The following is a 23416-nucleotide window of genomic DNA, read 5'->3' on the forward strand; positions in this document are numbered from 1 at the left end:
TCAGAAGCTCAATAGTATAGACACAAACTGACACGGTGGCTAATGGAGCATGTCTCACTGACCAAGAGCTTTGATCCGTGAGCGAAAAGGTCACTTCAGCCAATATTAAAGAGGTCAACCTTCTCTAAATGTTGTGAGTGCAGAAACTGATGAGCTTCAGCTAGTGCGAAATAACAGAAACACACTACATGATTGTCATTTGACTGCTCCGCGAAGCCAAGGCAGACATGTACATGTCATCGCTCTCTGACACGCTATATGATCAAAAGTATGCAGACACCAGCTTGTCCAACATCTCATTCTGAAACCAAGAGTATTAATGTGAAGCTGGTTTTTTAGTCTGTACTTTTCAGGGACCGCTTTCCATTAGAGGTTGCAGCATTGCTGGTGGGATTTACTGCCATGCAGGTTGGGCATCGATACTGGGTGATCAGGTCCCTCTCACTGAGCTTGTGTGATGTACCACTTCATTACTGAACTTCCTCCCAGACATTTGATCTTCACGATCACTGCACTTGCGGCTGACCAGGGCAGCTCTAGCAGGACAGAAATGTGGCAGGGAAACCTGTCGGAAAGACGGTGATCTATGATGGTGCCAAGCGGAAAGTCGCTATCGTCTACTGTCCAACCACCCATCCTGCTGCAGATGTTTGCTGCGTAAACGATGCGTAACCGTGTGCTTTATTATACACCCATGTCAGTGGTGTGTCAGCAATGGGTGTAGCTTAGTAAGGAATTAATCTAATTAATAGGGGCATCCTCATACCTTTGGCCATATTATAAAGGTGGTTCTCCAGACGGCCACAAAATAAAACTTAAAAAATGTATTAGGGCAAATACATAAAAAGATTTTGCCACTGAGTTCCTAATTTCCTTATTTATATCCGTCTTCCACAGGCACACCGATAGTGAAAGGTTCCCGAGCAAACATCCATTAAGGCTGGTTCACAAAGCTGGAATGATAAGTTATAAAACAGGATCATAATACATGAAGACTTCAAAAAAAAAGTAATCTGGGAGTTACACATGTTGGTAAGCGTGGCGTTTAGAATTCGAACATCCTGTTAGCAAAATTTGGTTCCTGGGTCTGTGGTGATTAAATTTAGAGGAACTGGAGCAGAATGTATCTATTTACTGAAGTAACACGACTGAAAAAGGAAAATTCTTTTGAAAATTCCAGGTGGCAGCTTTGCCAGGTTGAGCTTTAACTGCACCACAGCTACAGCCGGGCCAGTGTTTCCCAGTCAGGTTCTCAGGGACCCACAGTCAGTCCACATGCAAAAAATGTGGGTTGTCTGACAGGGAGCTCGGGGGAGCAAAAATATGGACCTTCAGTGGGTCTCCAAGGACTGGACTGGGAAACACAGATCTAGTATGCCCTTGCACATGTTTAGATCTAGATATTGCATGGTGCCGTATGTTGCTTTTCTATAACAGATTTTAGTAGAGCAGTCTCTTTGTGCCTGCGCTTTCAGACAGTAAGTTCAGGAATCTAATTCATTCCTACCATATACTTATCTTCCATTTAACAGCCAATCTAACCAACTTGTAAACAACAAACCATTAGCATTCAATTAAATAAATCACACTCGTGTTACAGAATGTTATCTTAAAATGTGTTTTTTATTTATTCCGTTCCCCACCATTTCTAAACATTCCCAGACTGCACACTGGCTTTTCAATGGTAAATTATTACCAGGACTGATAACATGACCAAGGAACACAAGGTCAACTAAAATGTAATCGGGACACTTTCGGTTTTCCGTTCTGAAACTGCTCCCTTACTGGGCATTTGGCCACACTGCCAACGAAAGGCCAGCCAATCCCCTTCTGCTGTCAGTGTATTCATCGCATTTCTTCTTGGACGCACTGCGTTCTCATGCACTTTAATTTCCTCTTACTTGATTTCATTAAATGTAAGTGCCAGGGATCTTTGTCACGCTTTGCCACAGTGGACAGGGAGTGAGCAGGGAAACAAGAGCTATGAATATTAAAATCACATTTCACGTTACGCAGCAACTCCGGCTGAGCGTTAATCCATCCCTTTGCAGGACACACAAGCACACAACATGAGAAGATCAGGCTAACAGCACAGATGAGCATGAAGAAAATATAAATATATATTCCGAAGTTAGATTCATCCGTTGCTTATGATTAACTTGGAGTTCAGATTCCAGAGTTTCCAAAAACTTTCCTTTTTCTGTCGTGTGAATTTATCCATTGCTATTTCTAAACCAGTCAGCAGACAGACAGAGGGAACATCCGGAGCCTCTGGCGGCACCAGAGGGTGACCTGTGTGTTGACAGGACTGCAATAACCTTGTTTGAGGGAAGCCAAGAGGAATATTTTTGAGTTTTTCGGGAGCTCTGTTTACAGAGTTTTGGTAGGAGGGGCGTTTGGCAGAGGGTTTTGACAAATACACACCTTGCAGCAGTCTTGACAGATTACGGATGACAAGCCCAGAAGTCCGAGAAACTCGCCACAGAGGAGACACTGGGTCAGTCCGTTCCCCACTGCGCTCTTTCTCATGTTATCCAAGCGATCCACGAGTCTCCTGGGGGACACAAAGGCAAAGGCCTTCACTGATCTACCACAGGTCAAGGGAGTATCACTCTCAGCCACGATGGAGATAAGAACATCCCAAGCAGACACCCCTCCCCCCGCCTGCTACTGACCAATGGGCTCTTTGTATTCTGGTACATCTTTCTTAGCTCGATTTTTTTTGGCATATATAAATGAGAAAATGTAGCAGCTCCAGGCGACTGGTGAGAAAAGAGGTCAATCACAAAATCTAAATTAAAATCACGCAAAGCCGAAGAGTCTGAAACAGTTAGAGTGCAGTGAGCAAAATGTGTGTTAATACTTTTAAAACTATAGATTCTGTGCTTTGTAATACCTGTTATATTTGGTTATAACACTTATTTCGTTCTAACGGTTTGAAAATCTGGTGGATACTGAGGTGCTCTCATCCCGATACACCAGCGTTTAACTAGGTACTGGCCAGTAAAGAGGCTATAAAAAGCCTTTCAAACAGGCCTGAAATCCTTACTGAGGCTTTTACAGAGACCCATCACCAGATGCGACCATTCTGAAAGGTCACATTTAATGTCAAGAAACTACATTATTACAGAGGTCTCCCTGGAAACTATTGTGACTGCTGATCTTTTCACCAGCTGACCACAGAGTGATTGATTGGAACTGTGCTTGTGTTTTTGCCTCTTAGCAGATGCCTGATAAACAGCAGTCATGGGACAGAGCAGGTAGGGTCTGGGCTGCTGTGATAAATGTCAGGCCTGCGCATTCGGTGGGCCCTACCCAACCCTGCACTGTTCTCTGTGCTCCAGCTGCTCAGCCCTGCGCATCACGCCCACGATGACGTCCAGCTCCCTGGCGTCCAGGGCCTGGCTCTTCCTCTGCCGCTCCGTGCGGAACGTGTGCACCGACCAGCCCGTCTGCAGCCTTGGAGACAAACGTGAAAAATGCACCGAGGCGGTCTGACTAGGAACAAAAAAATAAATAAATAAAATCACCACAACAGCCCACCTAGCTAGGGAGAGATTTTTCGCATTTTTGGCAGGTCAAACTGCTAACTGCTGACCTCAAAACCTACAATCCGCTGGCCTTGGAGGACTGAGGCTGAGTACGCACTGCCTTACGCAAACTAATCGTCGACCCTGTTTTCTCTTTGAACTCAATTTCCTGAAAATAGGGCCAACTGCTAAAAGAAAATAAACAGCTTGTTCTGAAATCTTTAGTCTACCATCCCCCGGCCACCGAAGGCATCACATGACACGTGGGTCTCGTTAAAAGAGATAAACTTAATAAGTTAATAACGACACCTGAAAGGCTCATTGTGAGTCAGAATCAGACTGTCTGGACGCACAGCTGCGTTTCGGTAGCAGCAAACCCAATGCGCTCAAGATGCTTTGGAGCGCCGACATCAAGGGGACGAACAGACATGGAGAGGCTGAAAATAAAACCCAGACCAAGGAGGGAGGTTGCCTTACTTGGCTCGAAGGGCCAGCTGTCTGTCGTTAGGACACACCCACTGGTCAGCGCTGTTCCCAAACATGGTTCCTCTCCTGCACCGACCTGGGGAAGGCAAGGAAGCCGCAGTGAAATGCAGAATTAAAGGATTCCAGCACTTTAATATGTAATATTAATTTCTGCTTTTTCAGTAGTTTTCCATTCAGAAACTATATCACCGTGAGAGATCTATGCTTTTTCAGAACTGCATACATTTGATATTACACTGAGAAAAGCCTTTAAAATGCATCATTTGTCAAGCCAAAATGTTTAGCCTTGAAATTATAGATCATATTATAAATTTTGCTGCTTTGTTTTAGCAAAAGTAGGACATATCAATGTATTTAGAAATCATTTTTATAACTATTCCTCCTTTTACTTCCATCCATCCATTGTTCAAACCTCTTATCCTACTGGGTCGTGGGGGGTGCGGAGCCTATCCCGGAAGCAATGGGCACGAGGCAGGGAACAACCCAGGATGGGGGGCCAGCCCATCACAGGGCACACTCACACACCATTCACTCTCACACGCACTCCTACGGGCAATTTAGCAAGTCCAATTAGCCTCAGCATGTTTTTGGACTGTGGGGGGAAACCGGAGTACCCGGAGGAAACCCCATGACGACATGGGGAGAACATGCAAACTCCACATGCATGTGACCCAAGCGGAGACTCAAACCCAGGTCCCAGCGGTGTGAGGCAATAGTGCCAACCACTGCACCACCATGCCACCGCCGCCGCCTCCTCCTTTTACATATATATATTATATATGTAAAATGTTATATGTAAATTTCACCAGTAAAACCATCCATTCCCAAGGCAGGGAATAGCCCAGGATGAGGCGCCAACACATCACAGGACACACTCACACACCATTCACTCCTACGGGTAATTTGGTAACTCCAGTTAGCCTCAGCATGTTTTTGGGCTCTGGTGGGAAAACCAGAGTGTCCATAGGAAACCCCACGACGACATGGGGAGAACATGCAAACTCCACACACATGTGACCCAGGCGGAGACTCGAACCCAGGTCCTAGCGGTGTGAGGCAGCAGTGCTAACCACTGCCTACCGTGCCACACCTGCTAAATTAACTGGCTTTAATAGTTGAATAATTCAATAAGGTATAGATTAGCGATAGAAGGTAGGGCGTATTGGATAGCTGCTGTAAATACCGGGGTGACTTTAGCAGAGGTTCTGAAATGGCTAAGCTGACAGACTTTGACAGACATAATATCATAGTGTTACACCGACATGAAGACAGACCATGCATTATTTCAAAGACAAGTGAATCAGAAACTGTTAAACCAATTTATTTAAACAGAATCTCTTCACACTGACTATTTCAGGCACTTATCACAAGGGTGGTATTTATTTCCACATGCTAATATGTCACATTGTTTTATCGCTGCCTCACCTGGAGGCAAAGGTCAACCGGCATAAACGTGATGACTGGCCGCTACAGCCAATCGCGCTTTATGTCAAGGCACTGGTAGGCGCAACCAACAATGCTGACAGGGGAATCGATTGTTCAGCCACTGAGCACCGACTCCCTCTGGCCCTGCATGGCTGCCAGCAGGTCAAATTAAAGGCCCGTGCAACAATAAACCTGGCTGCCTTTCCAGTTAAAACTGCATTAAAAACCGGTCGCCTGGTGACAGCTTGAGAGCAGAGGCCCGCCTCAGGCCACAGACAGCCACGTTTCTCACTCCATTCGTATCTTTTCTGGTGGAAAAAAAAAAACAGATGTCCGATGGGTGAAGCTCGGTATATTTTCAAATGGAACATCTGATGCAATTCTTCTTTGGCAAAAATGCATGACCTTGGAAGATTTTCCAGTACAGCTGAACATAATATGAAAGAAGCAGTTGCGTTCAGAGAACGTTGATGATACCAACTCTATTGTTACAAATGATTGTGCAAGTGGATCAAAGAGGAGTAATTAAAGGGAAAACCTCATAGATCTAAGAGCAGTCTGCTCTCGCTTACATTCGCTGATGGAGCTCAGCTTCAAATGCTGAAGTTATTTCCTGCAAAATAACAGCCTTTTTCTCCAACTTCACTCCCATACAAACGATGCCTTTTTCTCCATCCACTGACTTGGTTTGGATTATGTGACAGCCCCCATACCGCCCCCCCACCCCCCCAAACAAAGCCTGCCCGTCAAAAATTTCACAAATCCCTCACTTAGTACCTATTAACGAGCACCGGCACATATGCCATTAATTATTCAAAAAACAGTTAGGAATGGGAAGAGACTCGGTGGATAGTCTCGGGCCGGGCTGTGGATGTCGTTTCTGCCCTGGCTCTGGGCATGCAGTGTTCACATGGGCCCCCCTGTTTCCCCCCACAGCTCAGAGACGTGCAGCTTAACTGAACTGGTTTCTCTAAATTACTGCTGGGGTGTGATTGTATGTTATTAAGGATGGATGAAAAAAAACAAACCATACAAAGGAGACGGTAATGAAGTTGTACATAAAAAAATGATTCATACCGCAGTGAATTCTAAAGGACAAATGCGAATGCACAGGGACACAAAAGAATAAGCCTTTTAACGGCACATTAAATTAAAAATGCTTTATTTTCAATCGAGCAAGTTTTCTGAATTCTGCAAAATTAAAGAAAAAAGTGCAGGAGCCAATTCTGGATGTACGATTCGCTAATAAAGTTTGAATGTGATTTGATTGAGCATGTAAACGCAAATCACTGTACTAACAATCATATCAATATGAGGGGAACAAAGCGGTGGGAAATATTTACAGCAATGCAATTAATTGTATATTTTCAAACAGCCCTGTACTCAACATTCAGCCCTGATATCATCTCTTTAATTACAATTATTAAACTTCAGTTTTTAAACCCCATTCTGTCTGTTTGCATCTTCATGTTTACAACCATCACACAAGATAATAATTCAATAAGAATAATAATTACTGTATCTCTCCAGATCCTCCCGAAAGCTACGTGTTTAACACCGCCCCTCCCCCCTCCTCCCCGGACTCCCTCCACGGGCTATCGGGTTCGAGACATTTTTACAGGCCTATGAAGTTGCCACGGAAACAGCCCAGCATATCATCACAATCTCATTAAACCCTCCACCCTCCCAGCTGGTAACCGTGTCCCCATACATGGCACAGACCGTTTGCCATCCAGCAGGCTCAAAATCAAAACCGACCTTCTGAAACAAAGCCCCTCTGTGGTTAAAGAAAAGAATATCCCTCCAGCTTCTTACTATGGGACGCACAATTCATGCCCTGGGGCTGTGCTTCAGCCTTGAAGTACATCCTGAGTGTGGCTAAAGAGGCCTAATTCTTATTGCCAGTGCTAATGTACAGTATCGTGGAGCCTAAGAAAATGATGCTCAAATAATCTTCATACTGCTGTCAAACTATGATGTCAGCTAAGTTTGTCAGCTTAGCCATTGAAGAACCTCTCCCCTTATTTACAGCAACCATCCAAGCCACCCGTGTATTTTCTGCTTCAACCACTAGCATACCTCATTGACTTTAAACTAATTAAATTGATTAATTAATTGAGCTGCGTGTGAAATGTGAAATGTAACAAATACTTGGAATGGCTGAGGTGGCCCTGAGGAGAGGTTTGGCAACTGAAGTGATGTTCATTTAGACATCCAACAAGTTATCAGTAACTTTTTGCAGAATGGAGGTAATTCATATGTTCTAACTTTTAATTGTGTTTTCTGTTCTGAGCACATAAACCCTTCCTACTTTAAACAGCTTTAAACATTTCCTTTGACTGTGTAAGACTTTTGCACAGTACTGTACACACGCGGTTAGCATTTGATCCTGGCTACAAGTTCTTTGCATATAAAGTTTTAAAGAATCAGCTCCAATAAAATGAATGATTTAAAACTGCCACATTATGCAATGTTTTCTACTGTACCATCCATCCATCCATCCATCCATCCATCCATCCATCCATCCATCCAGCACAGGGTCACAGTAGGTCTGGAGCCAATTCCAGGTAGCACAGGCCAATAAGTGTGGGACGCCTCAAAGAGGATATACCGCACTCATATATTATACATATTTATTATACATAAATAATATTTTTATTTCCCACATAGGCTGTGATGATGCACAGGAGGCCCTGTGTGACTGTCCACTGAACAGATAAATGCAAATGCCAATCTTTTCATTACCACGATGAATGTTACTGATAATACTGAATGGATGTTACCCACAAAACATAAACGCAAGGAAAAAATAAATTTTTTTATCCATCATTCTAACCTCTAAATTTCATTTTATGCACTTTGTGCATAATAGCAACTTGCCTGTTATTTTGTACTGGGACAGCTGCTGAACAGAATCCGAAAATGCTAATAAGGTATAAGAAAATCAGTGTAAAGATATATGTATTTTAAAAATAAAGCACTTCAGACTTACAAATTGTTAAAAAAAAAAAACACATAGTATGGTATTCGGCAAATATTTGAAAACATACAGTGTATTAACCCTAGTTAAGTAATGGACAAAATGAGCAGGGCAAGGTTTTACCCATGATGATTGAAGGAATTTAAGACAGGGGGATCTTTTTTGAAATATCATGCAATAAAAACAAGAAATGCTCAATCGTCGGCAGGCTTGTGTTCCCAGCCAACAGAGTTTAGCAGAATTAATTGTACCAGAGCACTTCAGAAGCGACACATGTTGCTTCCTCAGGTGTCTTTTGCTGGCCAGTCAAAAAGCCTCTTGGAAAAGATTCGGTGTCGTCCGTTCTGGGCTCAGCAAGCTGCAACAACACACAAAAAAACAAGCCCTTGTGTGCAGAGAGGAAAAGAGAAAGAGAAGTTTTTACCTTGTGAGCCGTCTGTCGCAAGATGGATTTGAGGCTCGTGCTTTAATTAGGGAAGCTGAGAAACAAGAGCAAAGACAGGAAATAAACCGGATGCTTAGGAGAGAAATTCTGGAATCTGGAGCTCCTGCATTGTCTGGGAAATGGATCACATGACAAGGAGAACAATTACCCTTAAACATCCTGTTCCGCAGTAGCCAGCAATCATTGACTGGAATGGAAAAGTTGTGAGCAGTGAAGCTGGAATCCGTAACTAGCCGCAGCGATGCACAAACTACACTCATGCAATCAGCAATGACCTCTATTCACAGCTCTACGCTGATTCATTAAACGAAAGCAATTCTGTTCCAGCTGTCAGAAAATAATCAGTTTTCTGACGTGACCTATTTCGAGACAAACCAGCACAGATGTGACCACTCTCTCTTAGACGTTTTGTCACACACTAAAGATTATAAAGGACGATAAACCAATCATATATGAAAGAAACCAGAAAAAAAGAACATACACAATCAAGTAATAGGGTTAGAATAACACTTTATTGACAAGTCTTATTTTTTTTCCAAAAATGAACCGCATCCTTTTAAATCGTTAATCAATATATAGCCAATTAGTGTCTTTGATTGGTATTGAATGGGACATCCCCTTGACACAAGTGCCCCCCAGCATCTCATGAGCGACAGGACTCCCTTAGACACACGTCCACGGCACAGATTTTTAAGAAAAGCAAAACACCTCAGATTGAAAAACACCCTCCCTCTGACTTCAGCATCTGGAGCGACAGTTCAGTGTGACTCAGAAAGTTCCAGCCTCTGCCTGGATAAACAAGGCCGACCCTACGTTCTGTACAATGCCGTCATTTCTGCCCGATCCAGACAGCTCACCCTCCCGTGCCAACAGTCCTCTGGGCTGGTAGACTGGGACCTTCCCAAGAATTACTCCTCACTCCGCCAAAACATCACATCACAGAAGGAAGGCGTGCCATTAATCGAGGGCACCGTCCACCTTTGGAGTCAGCGGCGTGTGCGGTAAATGTGCCCATGTGTGCATGGGCGAGCCTGACTTTTTAAGCTTTCTTCCGGAAACCAGTGAGCTGTGATGCAGCAAACACCAAAGACCACACATGCAAAAGCAGAGAACAGCTTTTAAAAATTCTGAAGGAATGGGAAACATGGATATATTAACAGCAAATAATAGAAGCTTGTCAAAACAAATTGCATTTCTTTGCTGGATTTCCTATCTGAAAGATAAAAAGAATAGCCTGTTTTTATACATGATCAAATAAGATGCTCCCCATTGTACAGAAGAATTTCAACAATAATACACCACATTTTCATAAAACACTATTAAATGTCTATGAAGAGCTTTAAATGATACACCCGTCACTATCACGCCTACCTTAGTGCAATCTGACGTCTGAGCCGGGTACTCCCTTACACAGGTGAGGCAGGTCGCCCATACAGCTGCCGCACTGCTAAAGGGGAAACTGCACGATGATTTTTAAAGAGGGACGCTGATCGCCCTCCGCAGCTGGTGGGTGATGGCAGGGTCTGCTGCTGACTCGCCACTTTCTCCCCCAAGTACGCTTCCAAACCACAGTCCAGGCGTCCCTTTCCCCTGAGTAAACACCCCCCCCCCCCCCACTCCGGTCACTACCTCGCTTCTCCGGATAAGCCAGCGGCTGAGGTCATTCACTCCCCCTTCCCACCTCCCCCTGTCGATACAGCAGCGACCCACGTGTCTCAGTCTGCTTACATGGGAGAAAGAAAAGTACCGAGTAAATACCGTCTGCTGCACCATATGTCCTATTTTTACGCCCTCCTGCTTTTTATCAGTTGGTCACGTAAAGAAATATTGTACCACAGCTACATTAACTTGTAAACACACCTGCTTCAAGGCCCCTGAAGCCAAACAAACAAGGAAAACAATAAAAACGCGTAGAGAGCAGTTAAAACCAGGAAATAACTGCCATTTAAACTTTTTTTCTTAACAAATCCGACCAAAGGAGTCGCAATGCAAGCATTCAGCATTACACTGACAAAAGTGAACGTGTCAGGTCACTTGAAATATACTGATATCTGCATTCAGGGCTTTTCCACTCTATGACTTGCTTGGGCAGTTTTTATCTATTGACCTAGAAATAGATTCATTGTCAATATACCATTATCAATGCAAGACAAAGGAAACCAGCTACATTATGCGAATACAGTACAGTTATATAAACCATGCAGTGGTAGTTATAAATAAATTTTAAAAAAATCAAAACGAAGGTTTAGTAACGATTTCATTTCTTTTAATCGCACGATCACATAAAATTAATATAAGTACGCTTGATAAGTGACATAAATAGTTTCGATAACGGCAAGCTTATTCAACATTATATACCTTTAACGGGCGCCTGCAATATTACCTTGGGTAAATAAAGGTGGAAGAGTTCGAGTAGATATAGCTTGTTATTTTTAATGCAAAATACGGTCTAAAGGAGCGCAGATCGTGGGCCATTTCTTCCTTTAACCAAAAGCCATTCTTTTTTATTTCGGAAGTGTAATTTGCAGGAATACATTGCAGAGGTTTCTGAGCCCGGCGGTAACGCGTCCACACAGGCGCAGAACCGAGCGGAGAAACGCGTCGCTCTGCGCAACTAATGCAGCTGATGACTGACCAAGTGACTTAATATTTAATCTATTTATTGCCACTTTGTGCAAGTGATAGTGTAGCAAGACATCTAAATTAAAACTTTTGTTTAAGGACTTGCATACTTAGTTTTTAACCTCTAGTGATAGTTTCGTATAGGTCTGTATTGTGGTGCATCACTATTGAAATATCTGCGGTAGCGTCTGCTAATATATGCTAATATGCTTCCTTTTATTTTTATAAATATTATGATCAATTATTCAAGTCTGTAGTTTAACCCGGCGTAGTAAAAAGACACAAATAAACATAGTAAAACAAGTGGAGTTCTGTTACATTGTACTGTAGTTATTTAATGTATTTATTAATTTAGCCTTAGAATGTCTGACCTAATCATTACAATTATCTTATTATTAGAACAAACTAAAGGTAACCTACTCAAAATGTCTGCAGAATGTTTCAAGCATGAAACTAAAGTTAAAAAGAAATCGTTTTAAGGATTTTGGCAATGCTTATTTTGAATCAAATGGGAGGAGGCATTTAACAAACTATATATTTTAAATGAATGTAGTCAGGCTGTTGAGAGTTACAATCTCCAGGCCCAAAGACCGATACACCTGCGCTGTAAAGTCTCGCGTCAGCTGGTGAGCTGAACTGCCATTCGGGAACTAAGGAATCAGAGAATTCAGTGAAAATGTCACTTCACCTGGTTCTTAGGTAAACCAGCCGAAGCTGCAGTAAAATTCTTTACGGAGTGAAGCGGAATTAGCCACACACAGATGATCAGGAACACTGTACACCTCACAGGGTTTCATTCCTCTGCAAGTCACTGGCAGAGTAATTTAAACCTGTTAATGGCTCCGTGTCCATGCAGGAGCACAGCTGCAGTCTCAGATCCTTTGCTTGATCTGAAAGGGCTCACGTGACACTTCTACGTTTATTTTTCCAAAGTCAGTGTTCTGTAGTTACGTCGAACGCTTAGACTCTTCTCTAACTGCTGTACCTGTAGAGTTGTTAAAACAACATGCTCACTTCACTATAAAAAGAGGTATTATACACATTGTTCAGTATTGATTTAAAAAAATAATTTATTTGGTGCAGTTCTCTATATTTTAGTGTTTTGTTCAGTGTGATGTAGTTCTATTTAAGAACGAAGAACAAGGGAACGGCCAAATTGTCACTGTGTTTTTGGCTGGGGGCATTTTCAACCTTGTAGCGAGACAGGTGGAAAATTTGCTGTGTCATCTCCGTGGCAGTCGCGACCAAAACATTGGAAACAATAATGGATCCTTTCATGAGCCAGTACACTTGGGGATAATGGAGGAAATGTGAACACGAGAAACTAGTACACAGTTCATAAACAGAGTAAGGGACGACATCGTTTTAAACAATGAAAAATACTTTGTGGCATATTTGGATTGGTGTTTAATTACTAATGCAGTGTTACATCGAGAGGGTTTAACTAACAGCTTGTGGGCGAAAATGTACCATAGTGCCTTGCAACATGAACACAATTTTCCACATTCCCGTTTAACTATGTATTTTACATTTAGCCAGTTGTTTATACTTTGAGAAACTATACACCAACTTTAAAGATTATAAATGGTTATATAGCACTGTTTGCAGTGTTGCATTAGCCGTGCTTAGTGTATTTTATGTTCGTCAAAATGATATTGAAATGATACTGAACCTAAAAAGTACAATTTATGGTCAAAAACAACTTATCGTGAAGACAGATTGCACGTATTACAAGTTTATATTTTTAAAATGCAATAAATTTCCATGCGAGCAACAGAGATAGACACCAGAATGTGTCAGATTATTTATTTGTTTATTTCAACTTGGGTAACTTACAGCTGTTTTACTGAAGGGAAAAACAAAAAAAAATTGGTCACTGGAAGGCTGACCTTCGTCATCACAACTTGAAATGGAAGAGCTATTTACAATGGTGACACTGTGGTTTAGTGCACAAGGCACGTACACGGTAGCTGTCTGCGTACTCGTACTGCTAGAGAGATCGGAAGAAAGTGGAGGGGAGGGGGGGCAAACAGGGGTAGCGTGTTGGCCCACTGTTCAGTCATATGTAGAGATTATGATAGACTGACACAAACAAATGCCCTCTAGGATTTATATCAGGACAAGCAATGGATCTTCAACCTCCAAGTGCACATGCATACATGCATAAGTAACAGTCTCTCTGTCCCAGCTTTCAGCGCCGAACTTCACTAGTGTACTTGGGATTTGTAAGCGTAGATGTAACGCACCGACACATCATGGGGCGACAGCAAAGTAAGGGGGAAAATGAGCAACGACTAAAATGATATCTAGAGCCTGACACTGCCCAAGTCGGTCACCATACGTACGATGCATTCCAGACCCATAAAGAAGAAACTGAGTATCCCGCTTGGGGATACGTGCAGACACCACCCCAGAAACCACACTGCACATGCTTGAGGTGGAGGTGGCATGTCACTTGAAGGCAGGCAGGGCCCAAAACGCGGCAGCATCACAGATGTAAGAGTGAATGATTTTTGTTTTGGTCCATCGAAATTAAATGCACAAAAGTGCGGCTTTTTAAATAATATGCATCCGGAGATCAGAAGGTATACAGACAAAACTGATACAAGTATTTCCTCCTTCGTGTAAAGGAAACGGAACTAAAGCCACAGCAAATGTACGGCAATGTGTAAAAATGGCCATAAAGCTATACAAAAAAAAAAATTAAATAAATCTCACCGTGTACTATAAGCAGAAAGGTTCAGCATACAGACAGCAGTCAAATGAATTTAAAGAATTAGCAAGTAATGGACTGGCAATTAACTGTCTATATACAAAAAAAAAAGGTTTGCTTTGCAGACATGCTGTTCTGACAGGTAATACCATAGTTCCTTAAAGTAAAAACTTTCCCCATTACGCTATAAAGTACAGCAGAATTATGCTTGTTTTCCTAATCAATATCCTTTGGGGGGGGGGGGGGCAAGATTAACAACTGATATAATACAAACCTGCAGCTACAAATTACATGCAGGTAAAAACAAATTAGACAGTTGAGTTGACATTACATGCATGTTCTTTAGTTGTTCTGCTGCTATTATTCAAAACAAAAACATATCAGCGTGTAGCATACAAGTCCGCTAATGGTTTTGTTGGAGCCTTGAAGCTTTTCTATAAGCCTCCTGAGCTATCAGCAGTTTAATACATTTCACACCTTATATGAGCTGCAGATAAGACAGACAGGAAATGCTTATTTTAAAAGGGAAGCTATGAATTCTATTTCTTAGGATTGATTTATTTCATTAACATAACTTCATAATAGCATGTGTTTGCCAAGTGAGGCAAGGATGGCTAGATGAAACATGGAAATGTGCATGTATAATCAACCTTTAAGTAAGAAAGAGGCTTTTGAGCCTAATTACATTAAACATTTACATGATTGGAGAGGTGAGGGGAAAAAACAAACTTCCGATAATCTGTAACAAAGTAGGGTTTACACTCCAAAGCTGCAATTTTGCTGGAAGAAAATACATTCATGAAGTATTTGTTAAAAAAAAAGATCAGAGGTAAATTAAAAATCTTCAACCATTACAAGTGAATTCAGTTAGCTATAATATACAGTACATTTCACCATTAAACAAATCCAAACATGAAGGGTGGAGAAATGCAATCCATTCTTAAGCCACATTTCTAAAATGTAGTTCTGCAAACTATACTGGATGGTTATAAGATCGTAAACAATGATATTCTAGCTCCGAGCTGGACATTAGCAGAAGTCATAAATGGCCGTGCCTGGGAGCATGTTCAGTTCATGCCTAGAATTCATCCTTCTTTCTTATACAAGTAGCGCACGTTTGTATTCAAATGGCATGCAGCTTGCTTTGATGCACATCCTTTAATAGAAATGCAATAGTTCGAATGACTGAGGGACATGAGCTTAACATCTGCAATAAAAGGGTGACAGAAAAGAATTCTACAACAGCTGGACATGGTTTATTTTAATGGTACTGTGACTGAGTCACCTCATATGATCAATTTTGAGGCTGAAAAAACCAGACTGGGGTCATAACTTCCTGTTTTATAGTGGAAATGGAAAGTTCACTGAAGACAGACCTCATTTTTAAACTTGTATCTTTAGAAGACCACTTTCAAAAAGCAAATGAGGTGATATTCAAAAACAGGCGATAAGGAACACACTCATCAGGGAGGAGTTCTCAAACCTAAAATCGAACAAAAGGGCATTGACCTTAGGCAGCCGTTGCCAAGGAAACCAAAGGCTGGTTTTCACCAGACAAACAGAAATGTAATGAGAGAGCTGGGAGGGTCCACAGGTGGAGGACGCGTGCGGCGTCGCCGGACGCAGATGACGAAATGCAACGGAAGTCGGATGGAAGTGCAATTCTCATTGGCAAACTCAAAATCGCATCCTCAGCTTCTCCAGTATTGCGTCAGACTTCATTACGGACTCAGGCTGACTTCTGTACTGAATTCAAGAATCCTACAAATATTTACACAGTAGATACAGGCACTTAAAATGTCTTTGGTTGGAGTGACCCAACATTTCAGAAAAAAATGCATTCACAGGGCTGTGCACCCATTCATGGGTTCAGTAGGCAACTAGTAAAATCAGTTTTCCCCCCTCCTCCTTTTAAGTTAAGGTTCATTTAAGTCGTCGATCTCAAACGCATCCTTCTGACAAGGCCACCTAGATGGGGGGGAAATTTGAAAAAGCATTAAAAATAACAGTCAATCATCCCAAAACCAAAGTACAATAAGTTACAAGGGCAAATCCACCATGCTTCACCAGTCTGAACGCAGCACATGCCGCTTTTCCTGGAGTTAATCCACATCAAATTAATTATGCTCAATTCACCTTTCAGAAGGTAAAAAAAACCTTTGCTGTTTCTTAGGTGGTATAAGGCAGGTGAATACAAATCCCAGTGAATGATCACCACATCTTACTCACCCCCCTCCTTAAAACTGAATATCAGAAAAAAAAGTTTATTTCTTTTGAATATACATGAAATCCTGGTGATTGCTTTTTGTATTTAGTAGTCTATTCTCCAGTACTATATTCAGGTGGAGTTCCCCTTTAAGAGTAGATTTATGGAAGACTGGATTCTGCCTGAAGCTTCACCATGTGACTGAGCAGCTAAACTGAAGAGACAGAGACTGATGTACATTATGGTATGAAATTATGCTTCCAAGCTCTGGTCTAGACACCAAGGCTGCCAAATTGTAGCTCGACTATGCCGGCTTGTAATCTTACGCGCAGACGTTTACCTTTTCTGGGCAGAAATCTGCGTTATTCTGCCGTATTTTGCCTGGTCGGCCCTTGATGACTGCATAGCAGAACATTGTGATCACCATCACAAAGAGGAAGTAGCTGGTGTGCATTAGATGAAGGTTTATAAGAGAACGATCATCCTACGGAAAAAATAAAACATTTAAAATTGTTAACCTGAAGAAAATAGGGTCGATAGATAAGCAGCCTTTTGTGGATGCACCATCTTAACTTATATTCAATTTCCTACGAGACCTTGTGGGTGGTTTAAATGCCAGCTGTGTATCCTTTTGTCATGGTATCTAAAAAAGCATAACTGAGGAGAGCAAATTATTTTGGGCGAAGTGCAGTGAGCGATTTTAACTTGCTCCACAAAGAGATTAAAATAGTTCCTTAACACAGTAAGCAGTGTATGGCGAGAGCCGCATGCCAGCTTACCCAGCAGATTCCTAAACTGACCTGAATACATATTATATTTGCAATTGATGCAAATACAAAATGCAAATCATACAAATGAAAATAAAATATTCCTGCATAAATAAATTAGTGGCCATTTGCCTTGCTCTTGGCGAGTAAGGGTCACCCACACAAAGGCGTCAAATGCACACTCACGTCTGGAACGATGACTGTGAGCTTGGGATTGAGTGCGTGGTACACTTTGCCGATGGCTCCTTTATAACACCAGAACGGGTTGTAGTCCTGCGTATACTTTGTGTCAGAATCTCTCGCGGTGGTGAATATTTTATACCAGGATGTGGCGTTGGTGTACGTCTCAGGAACGCAGTGTGGTGGTTGCCTGGAACCAGAAGAGAGAAAAATAGTTATGAGCAATCAAGCCAGATAAATACTGAACGGAAGGTCTGCAATACAGATCGGGAACTCTGGAAAATGGAACGATATAACATCACAGAACCTACAAGAAGAATCTTCTTCTAAGCAGCCGAAGCACTTCGTTTTGAGAAATTAAGCATATCTATGACAGACTGCTATGTAATGCAGTGCGTCGCGAACTGGACAAGGGGGTCACTGGAAAGATGGATAGATGAAAGTTTATTCCTCTGAAATGTTTCAGAATACAATCGCAATTAAATTAGCCATTGAAAACCAAATAAAAATGTAACAATTCATTTTCAAATGATGTTTAAACAAAACACATGGTAACGAAAGGTATAAAACAGAATATATAAATGCACACGAGACAGGATGAACTAGTCCACTGCACTATTGCACATATATGCATTTATCGGTATACTATTATTTGTTCTTTGTATTTTGTGTGCTGGTGCAAGTAAGTATTCCAATGCACTTGTTTTACTTGGCCAATACTACATCATGCATGTTGAAAGCAAACTATTCAACCACACCCAGGGTGCAAAATAGGCAGAAAAAAAAATAAGAATATTTTTTGGACGAGTACTGTGAGGGTTCTGTAACTTACACTGTGACTGGGAAGACATTGCTTGCTGCAGTAATTGTCATACAGGTACTGAAGACGCCCTGCTCACACCGTCCATGCAGGACGCAGTCGTCCGAGTTCCAGGATGCAGGCAGGGTAAAGGTGATGTTAATTTCCTCATGGGCTTCCCTCCCTTAATCACATACAAGGAAAAAACACACACACACCAATAACAGTTGACAATGTGCCAGCAATGAGGTGGAAACAGGTCCACCGTTTTCAAATATCACTTTCATTGCAATAGTCAAATGTCACTGTTAAAGCAAGTCAGCCCACTCTGCACACAGGATGTCTACTATCGTACCACCATCATACAGCGAGGTTTTTGCTTTTCAGACGACTGATCGACACAACTTCCCATTTCATGGCTACACATTAAGACAGAGGCAGCGTTTACTTCATGCTCTCTGGCTAATGCTAACATGTTTGCTAATGCTAAGTGTTGCACTGTCTCCGGCATGAGCATCAATTTCCTCATCCTTCACGAGGCACTGCCTTCCGTACCTGCTAGGCCGACTTGCTGACCCAAAATCGTAGCATACAAGTGGGTGATGTTGCGGGAGTAGCCTCCAAAGGGGCGCAACGGATCCAGGGTGAGGGTGATGGGAACGGAGATATTGATGGGCCCAGGGTCCTCCAGCAGAGAAGGGGCCTGCGTGCTTGGGCGAGCCTGGCCACTGGTGACCGTGCTCTCGGGGGTGGTGGATTCATTCAAGCTATGCTTCAGGGTCTCGTTCTCCGAAATGCAGAAGTCCAACTCATTAAAGCGCAGCAAGAAGGTGTTCCAGTCCTGTGAAGAGATGAATAAACCCCACAAAACCACAGGCTTGAATAACAAGGTAGCAAATGTGAACCATGTTACTGTAGCCTTCATGTGCTGAAAGGAAAACCAGACAAAAAAAAATGCAAAACATGCTCTTTGTTATACGTGATGTTAAAAAATTTACCAACGTGCCTCTGAGGCCAATTTGTAAATTGACCTGAATGCAGAGATGTGACTGACCTGAAATGCTCCTACTACTGAAGTAAGTTTCAGCTTCAAAGCTGAAGCCCTACTGTGAAAGGCGAGAAGAACGCAAGGCTTGTTGCAATGCTAATTTTAAAGACAAAATCACATGACCAGTACAATTGGTCTCAGAATGAATGTCTGAAGGCAGCAGCTGGACACGCCACAGTGCATTCATCTCTTTTAAAAGAGAAAGAAAACAATGCCATGAAGCCTCATACCTCCGTCAACTCTGGGGATTTTATTTCCTTTATCTTGAAGAAGTAGCCAATGGTGAGGAAGGCTATGGCTACGGTGCTCACACTGACCATAAAGATGACCAGTGGCGGACGGCTGCTGATGTAGGTCTTCAGGTTCTCCAGAGGGTTGATTAGGTAGACCTGGAATGACATGCAGTCCCTTTACAGATTACCACCCAGCATTCCTGGACCTGCTGTCATTTATGTGCACAAGACTAAGACTTAGGGCTTCCAGACTAAAGCATAACAAGGTTAGATTTCACAATGAAACATATCTCTGATTAAAAGCAAGTATAGTCTTTAAATGGCACCGTGATCTTTGAAAAGCTGAGTATACATGCTACAAACCACTGCTATGCTTTAAACGGTATACTTGTGAACAACCCCCTTTCCAAAAACATTGTGAATTCGATGCCAGCAACATCAGGGGTCAGCATGTGGCTCACTGGGCTAAGCCTCTGTACCTGTGACTGGCCTTGTCACATTTGGGAAGTCGTAAAAAGAATTTTTAATGGAAATCGTCTGTAAATCTCTGTTCCCATCACCCTGGATCCGTTGTGCCCCTTTGGAGGATACTCCCGCAACATCACCCACTTGTATGCTACGTAAAGAAGACCTGAAATCCAGATCAATAGAATACCAATAATAAGGTGTTTCAAAAAAGTTGAGATGGGGCCAACTGGAAAAGTTGTGTAATGCTAAAACAAAACACCTGACTGAATATCTCATAAAGAGATCCTCCCAGAAAGGCAGAGTCTCTGTGCAGTGATGACAGGGAGAGGGTCACCACTCTAAGAAAGATGCTGTGGGCAAATACTGCAACAATTTAAGAATAATGTTCCTCAATGTAATACTGCAAAAAGGGACTTTAATCATCCACAGTACATGATATCATTAAAAGATTCAGAGAAATCTCTGCACAAGGGACAAGGCCGAAAACCAACATTGGATAGCAGTGCTCTTCCGGTCCTCCAGTGGCACCGCATTAAAAAGACACAATTCTATAGCGGGAATCGCTACATGGGCTCAGGAACACTTCCAAAACCCACTGTCTATGAATGTAGTTTGTCACTGCATCCAGAAATGCAGGATGAAATTCTACCATGCAAAGAAGAAACCATATCTAAACATGATCCAGAAACACTGCCGACTTCTCTGGGCCCGAGCTCATTTAAGATGGACTGAGGCAAAATGGAAAACTGTCCTGTGGGCTGACGAATCAAAATTTCTGATTCTTTTTGTAAATCATGGACGCCACATCTTGCGGGCTAAAGAGGAGAGGGACCATCCAGCTTGTTGTCAGCGGACAGTTCAAAAGCCAGCATCCGTGACTGTATGGGGGTGCATTAGTGTATTAGTAGCTTGGACATCTGGGAAGGCAACATTGATGCTGAGGGATATATAAAGGTATTGGAGCAACTTATGCTGCCATCCAGACAATGTCTTTTTCAGAGAAAGCCTTGTGTATTTCAGTAAGACAATGGCAAACCACATACTATGTGTATTACACCAGCATGGCTCTGAAGTAGAGGAGTCCGGACGCTAGACTGGCCTGCCTGAAGTCCAGACCTGTCACCCACTGAAAACATTTGAAGCATCATGAAATGAAATACAACAAAGATGACCATGAACTGTTGAGAAGTTGAAATCCTATATCAGGCAAGAATGGGACAACATTTCACTTTCAAAACTCCAGCAATTGTTCTCCTCAGTTCACAAACATCTACAGTGTTGTTAACAGAAGAGGTGATGCAACACAGTGGTAAACATGCCCCTGTCACAACTTTTTTGAAACATGTTCTTGCCATCAAATTCAAATTGAGCATATAAAACAAAATTTCTCAGTTAAAACAATTTAACTATTTTCAATTAAATATGGGTTTATATGATTTGTAAATTATTGCATTCTGTCTGTTTATATTTCATACAACATCCCAACTGTTTTGGAAGAGGGGTTGCACAAAGAAGAGTGAAAGTTGATCAAAATGTATAAATTTACAAATATTAAAAATGTATAGGGTAGGTGAGCACATGAACCTGAGGGGTTCCCACTGTCAAGCATGGACATATCCTTTTGGGAGGGACTGCTTCACTGGTTAAAAAAAAAAGGTAATCCTTCCAAATTCATAATGTCAACCAGCACGCATCAAAGGATTTCCATTCGGATTACGGTTGGTTATGCAATAATACAAACCCCAAACACACCTCAACATTGTTCAAGAACTATCTGGGAAAGAGGGAAAATGAAGGACAACTAATTAATTGCTTGGGAAGAGTGCAACATGTTCCTTTAATAACATGCCAAATATCTTTGGGCAATCCCTCATTCTATCAAAACTCAATCAAAATCTGTTTTACGCTAATTAAATCCATTACAAAAGGTGTGTTGTCCCTCCACATAAAATGCATGTTCATGAGAGGTTGAACATCATCAGAATTATTAATAAACAGATCCAGACATGGAGGATGCATATTTGTACAAGACGGTTCCTTTAGCTAATGATATTCTCTAGCATACAAAACACCGTTGTCCATCTGCGTAGAACAACAGCTCTACACATCAGCGTCCCTCGCAGGGAAGGAGGAGAAAAATGCTACAGCGTGCATCTGTTCCAAAGCCGATTGCAGACTGCTGCTTCGGCTGCGTTTCAAATCTTAAATGATCAGACTGACCCTGGATATCTTTCTTTAAGGGAACAAGCGTCAAACCTACCCATGCCTATGAGGCTCCAGAAGAGAAACACTGTACAACCGGCGTCCAATGTACAACTATTCTACCGCTCCTTTCATCTCACTATCTGCAGGTGCCCTTAAAAACCACTAAAAATAATTTCAGAATTATCCAGCAGCACTTGACATTGTTTCACGTTTCTGAATGGGCGGAGGCCGACGTAACTCAAAGCGCATAAACCCCTGACTGCAGATTCCGTATCTTCCGCATCTTTTAATTGCATCGCAGCTCTGCCTTGACTGCACACACATCTGCATTAAATACTTTTATTAACTTCCAAAGATCACCACTTGCGAATGCACGACCATGACCTGCGTCCTGAAACACACCAACCCCTTGAAAATGACTATCTCGTGTTATTAACAGCTCCGAAATCGACTTTCCCATGCCCTCCACGTCACACCCACCAAAGCTGCTACGCTACAGTTACAAATTAACCTATATTAACTAACTTCTGGAAAATTCATTTAAGTTGACGGCTTGCAAAGCACCATCTCATCTTACCGACTTGTCTATTTTAACCATAACAACGACTAAGCCAGTTAGATACTGTACGAACTACGGTAGTATGGATTTAAAGCCACCGAAGCATATTAATACGACAATTAGTAAACGTATTCAGATGATACTCAATTAATAAATTAAAAACCGATTTATCGTCTATACATTTAATCTATTTCCCAGTTTTTTTATTAGCGAGACTGAAAGCAAAGCAGCACAGCAGAGGCCTTTGCTAGTGTCACCAGTGTAACTCTCATGTTATTTAGCTAGATAAATCGGCGAATATAAGAAAAGTAAACATACGTGTTTATAGTTCTTCACAATAAATCCCCGGTGTGGTACGTTATGGACAAAAGACATCAAAATCTTAATGTGAGCGCACAAGGAGGGCTTACCATTTTCTCTGTTTTCGGGACGACGGCGGGTCGTAAGTTGTCGTTGGCTGGCTAGCTAGCTAGCTCCACGGCTAGCCAACTAGTTATATCTGTTTGGTACTGCAAAGAAAGGCCAGCGTCTGAGGGCAACCGTGATTAACAATGTTGGGACGGTTGTTCGCTTTCTTTCCCATCATCTGCCTGCCCCCACCGCCCTCGGTGGTGACTACAGCCTTGGTTTTTTTTCACGGTATTTATATTTTCGATCTTCAGTAACCGGACTGCCTCTTCAGTAGTATTCGCTTGTTTCGCTCCGTCCGTATTGCGCAGCCTTTGCGTCCGAGCTCCTATTCTGTAAGCC

The 23416-nt window shown here is 42.1% G+C and overlaps 2 protein-coding genes across 6 annotated transcripts in view; both read right to left on the reverse strand.

Annotated features, from left to right (window-relative positions):
- Positions 1 to 10463, reverse strand: part of LOC125713506 (rab effector Noc2-like) — a 71882-nt gene extending 61419 nt beyond the window's left edge. For all 4 annotated transcript variants that reach the window (XR_007383606.1, XM_048984708.1, XM_048984709.1 and 1 more), the window contains exons 1-5: positions 10238 to 10463; positions 8846 to 8900; positions 4008 to 4092; positions 3316 to 3459; positions 2425 to 2554 (exon numbers count right to left, since the gene is read on the reverse strand). Coding sequence is in view for 3 of the 4 variants with exons in the window: in XM_048984708.1 (XP_048840665.1) it covers positions 2425 to 2554; positions 3316 to 3459; positions 4008 to 4072 (339 nt within the window). In the remaining variant the exon portion in view is untranslated. The remainder of the gene's footprint in view (positions 1 to 2424; positions 2555 to 3315; positions 3460 to 4007; positions 4093 to 8845; positions 8901 to 10237) is intronic.
- Positions 10464 to 13284: 2821 nt separating this feature from the next.
- On the reverse strand, positions 13285 to 23376 carry tmem248 (transmembrane protein 248). 2 transcript variants are annotated; one of them, XM_048982650.1, is made up of 7 exons: positions 23077 to 23376; positions 19432 to 19590; positions 18709 to 18994; positions 18187 to 18337; positions 17361 to 17544; positions 16748 to 16891; positions 13285 to 16169 (listed from the first exon to the last, which is right to left on the reverse strand). In XM_048982650.1, exons 1-7 carry the CDS (start codon positions 23077 to 23079, stop codon positions 16143 to 16145), a joined length of 954 nt encoding a protein of 317 aa, XP_048838607.1. In that variant the 5' UTR covers positions 23080 to 23376; the 3' UTR covers positions 13285 to 16142. The 2 variants fall into 2 exon arrangements, with proteins under 2 accessions (XP_048838607.1, XP_048838605.1); XM_048982648.1 differs by lacking the exon at positions 23077 to 23376 and having other exon boundaries at positions 19432 to 19602.
- Between the last annotated feature and the right edge of the window lie 40 nt (positions 23377 to 23416).

The sequence above is a fragment of the Brienomyrus brachyistius genome, chromosome 18 (assembly GCF_023856365.1).
Source record: "Brienomyrus brachyistius isolate T26 chromosome 18, BBRACH_0.4, whole genome shotgun sequence".
Lineage (NCBI taxonomy): Eukaryota > Metazoa > Chordata > Actinopteri > Osteoglossiformes > Mormyridae > Brienomyrus > Brienomyrus brachyistius.

What these genes read in the sequence shown, in the direction of transcription:
- tmem248 (XM_048982648.1), bottom strand. Translation starts at nt 19,602, where the DNA reads ATGTCATTCCAGGTCTACCTAATCAACCCTCTGGAGAACCTGAAGACC. An exon ending in AATGTCTTCCCAGTCACAGT is followed by an intron (nt 17,545 to 18,186) that starts GTAAGTTACAGA and finishes TTCTGGTTCCAG; the next exon opens with GCAACCACCACACTGCGTTC. An exon ending in CAGATTTCTGCCCAGAAAAG is followed by an intron (nt 16,170 to 16,747) that starts GTAAACGTCTGC and finishes CCCCCCATCTAG; the next exon opens with GTGGCCTTGTCAGAAGGATG.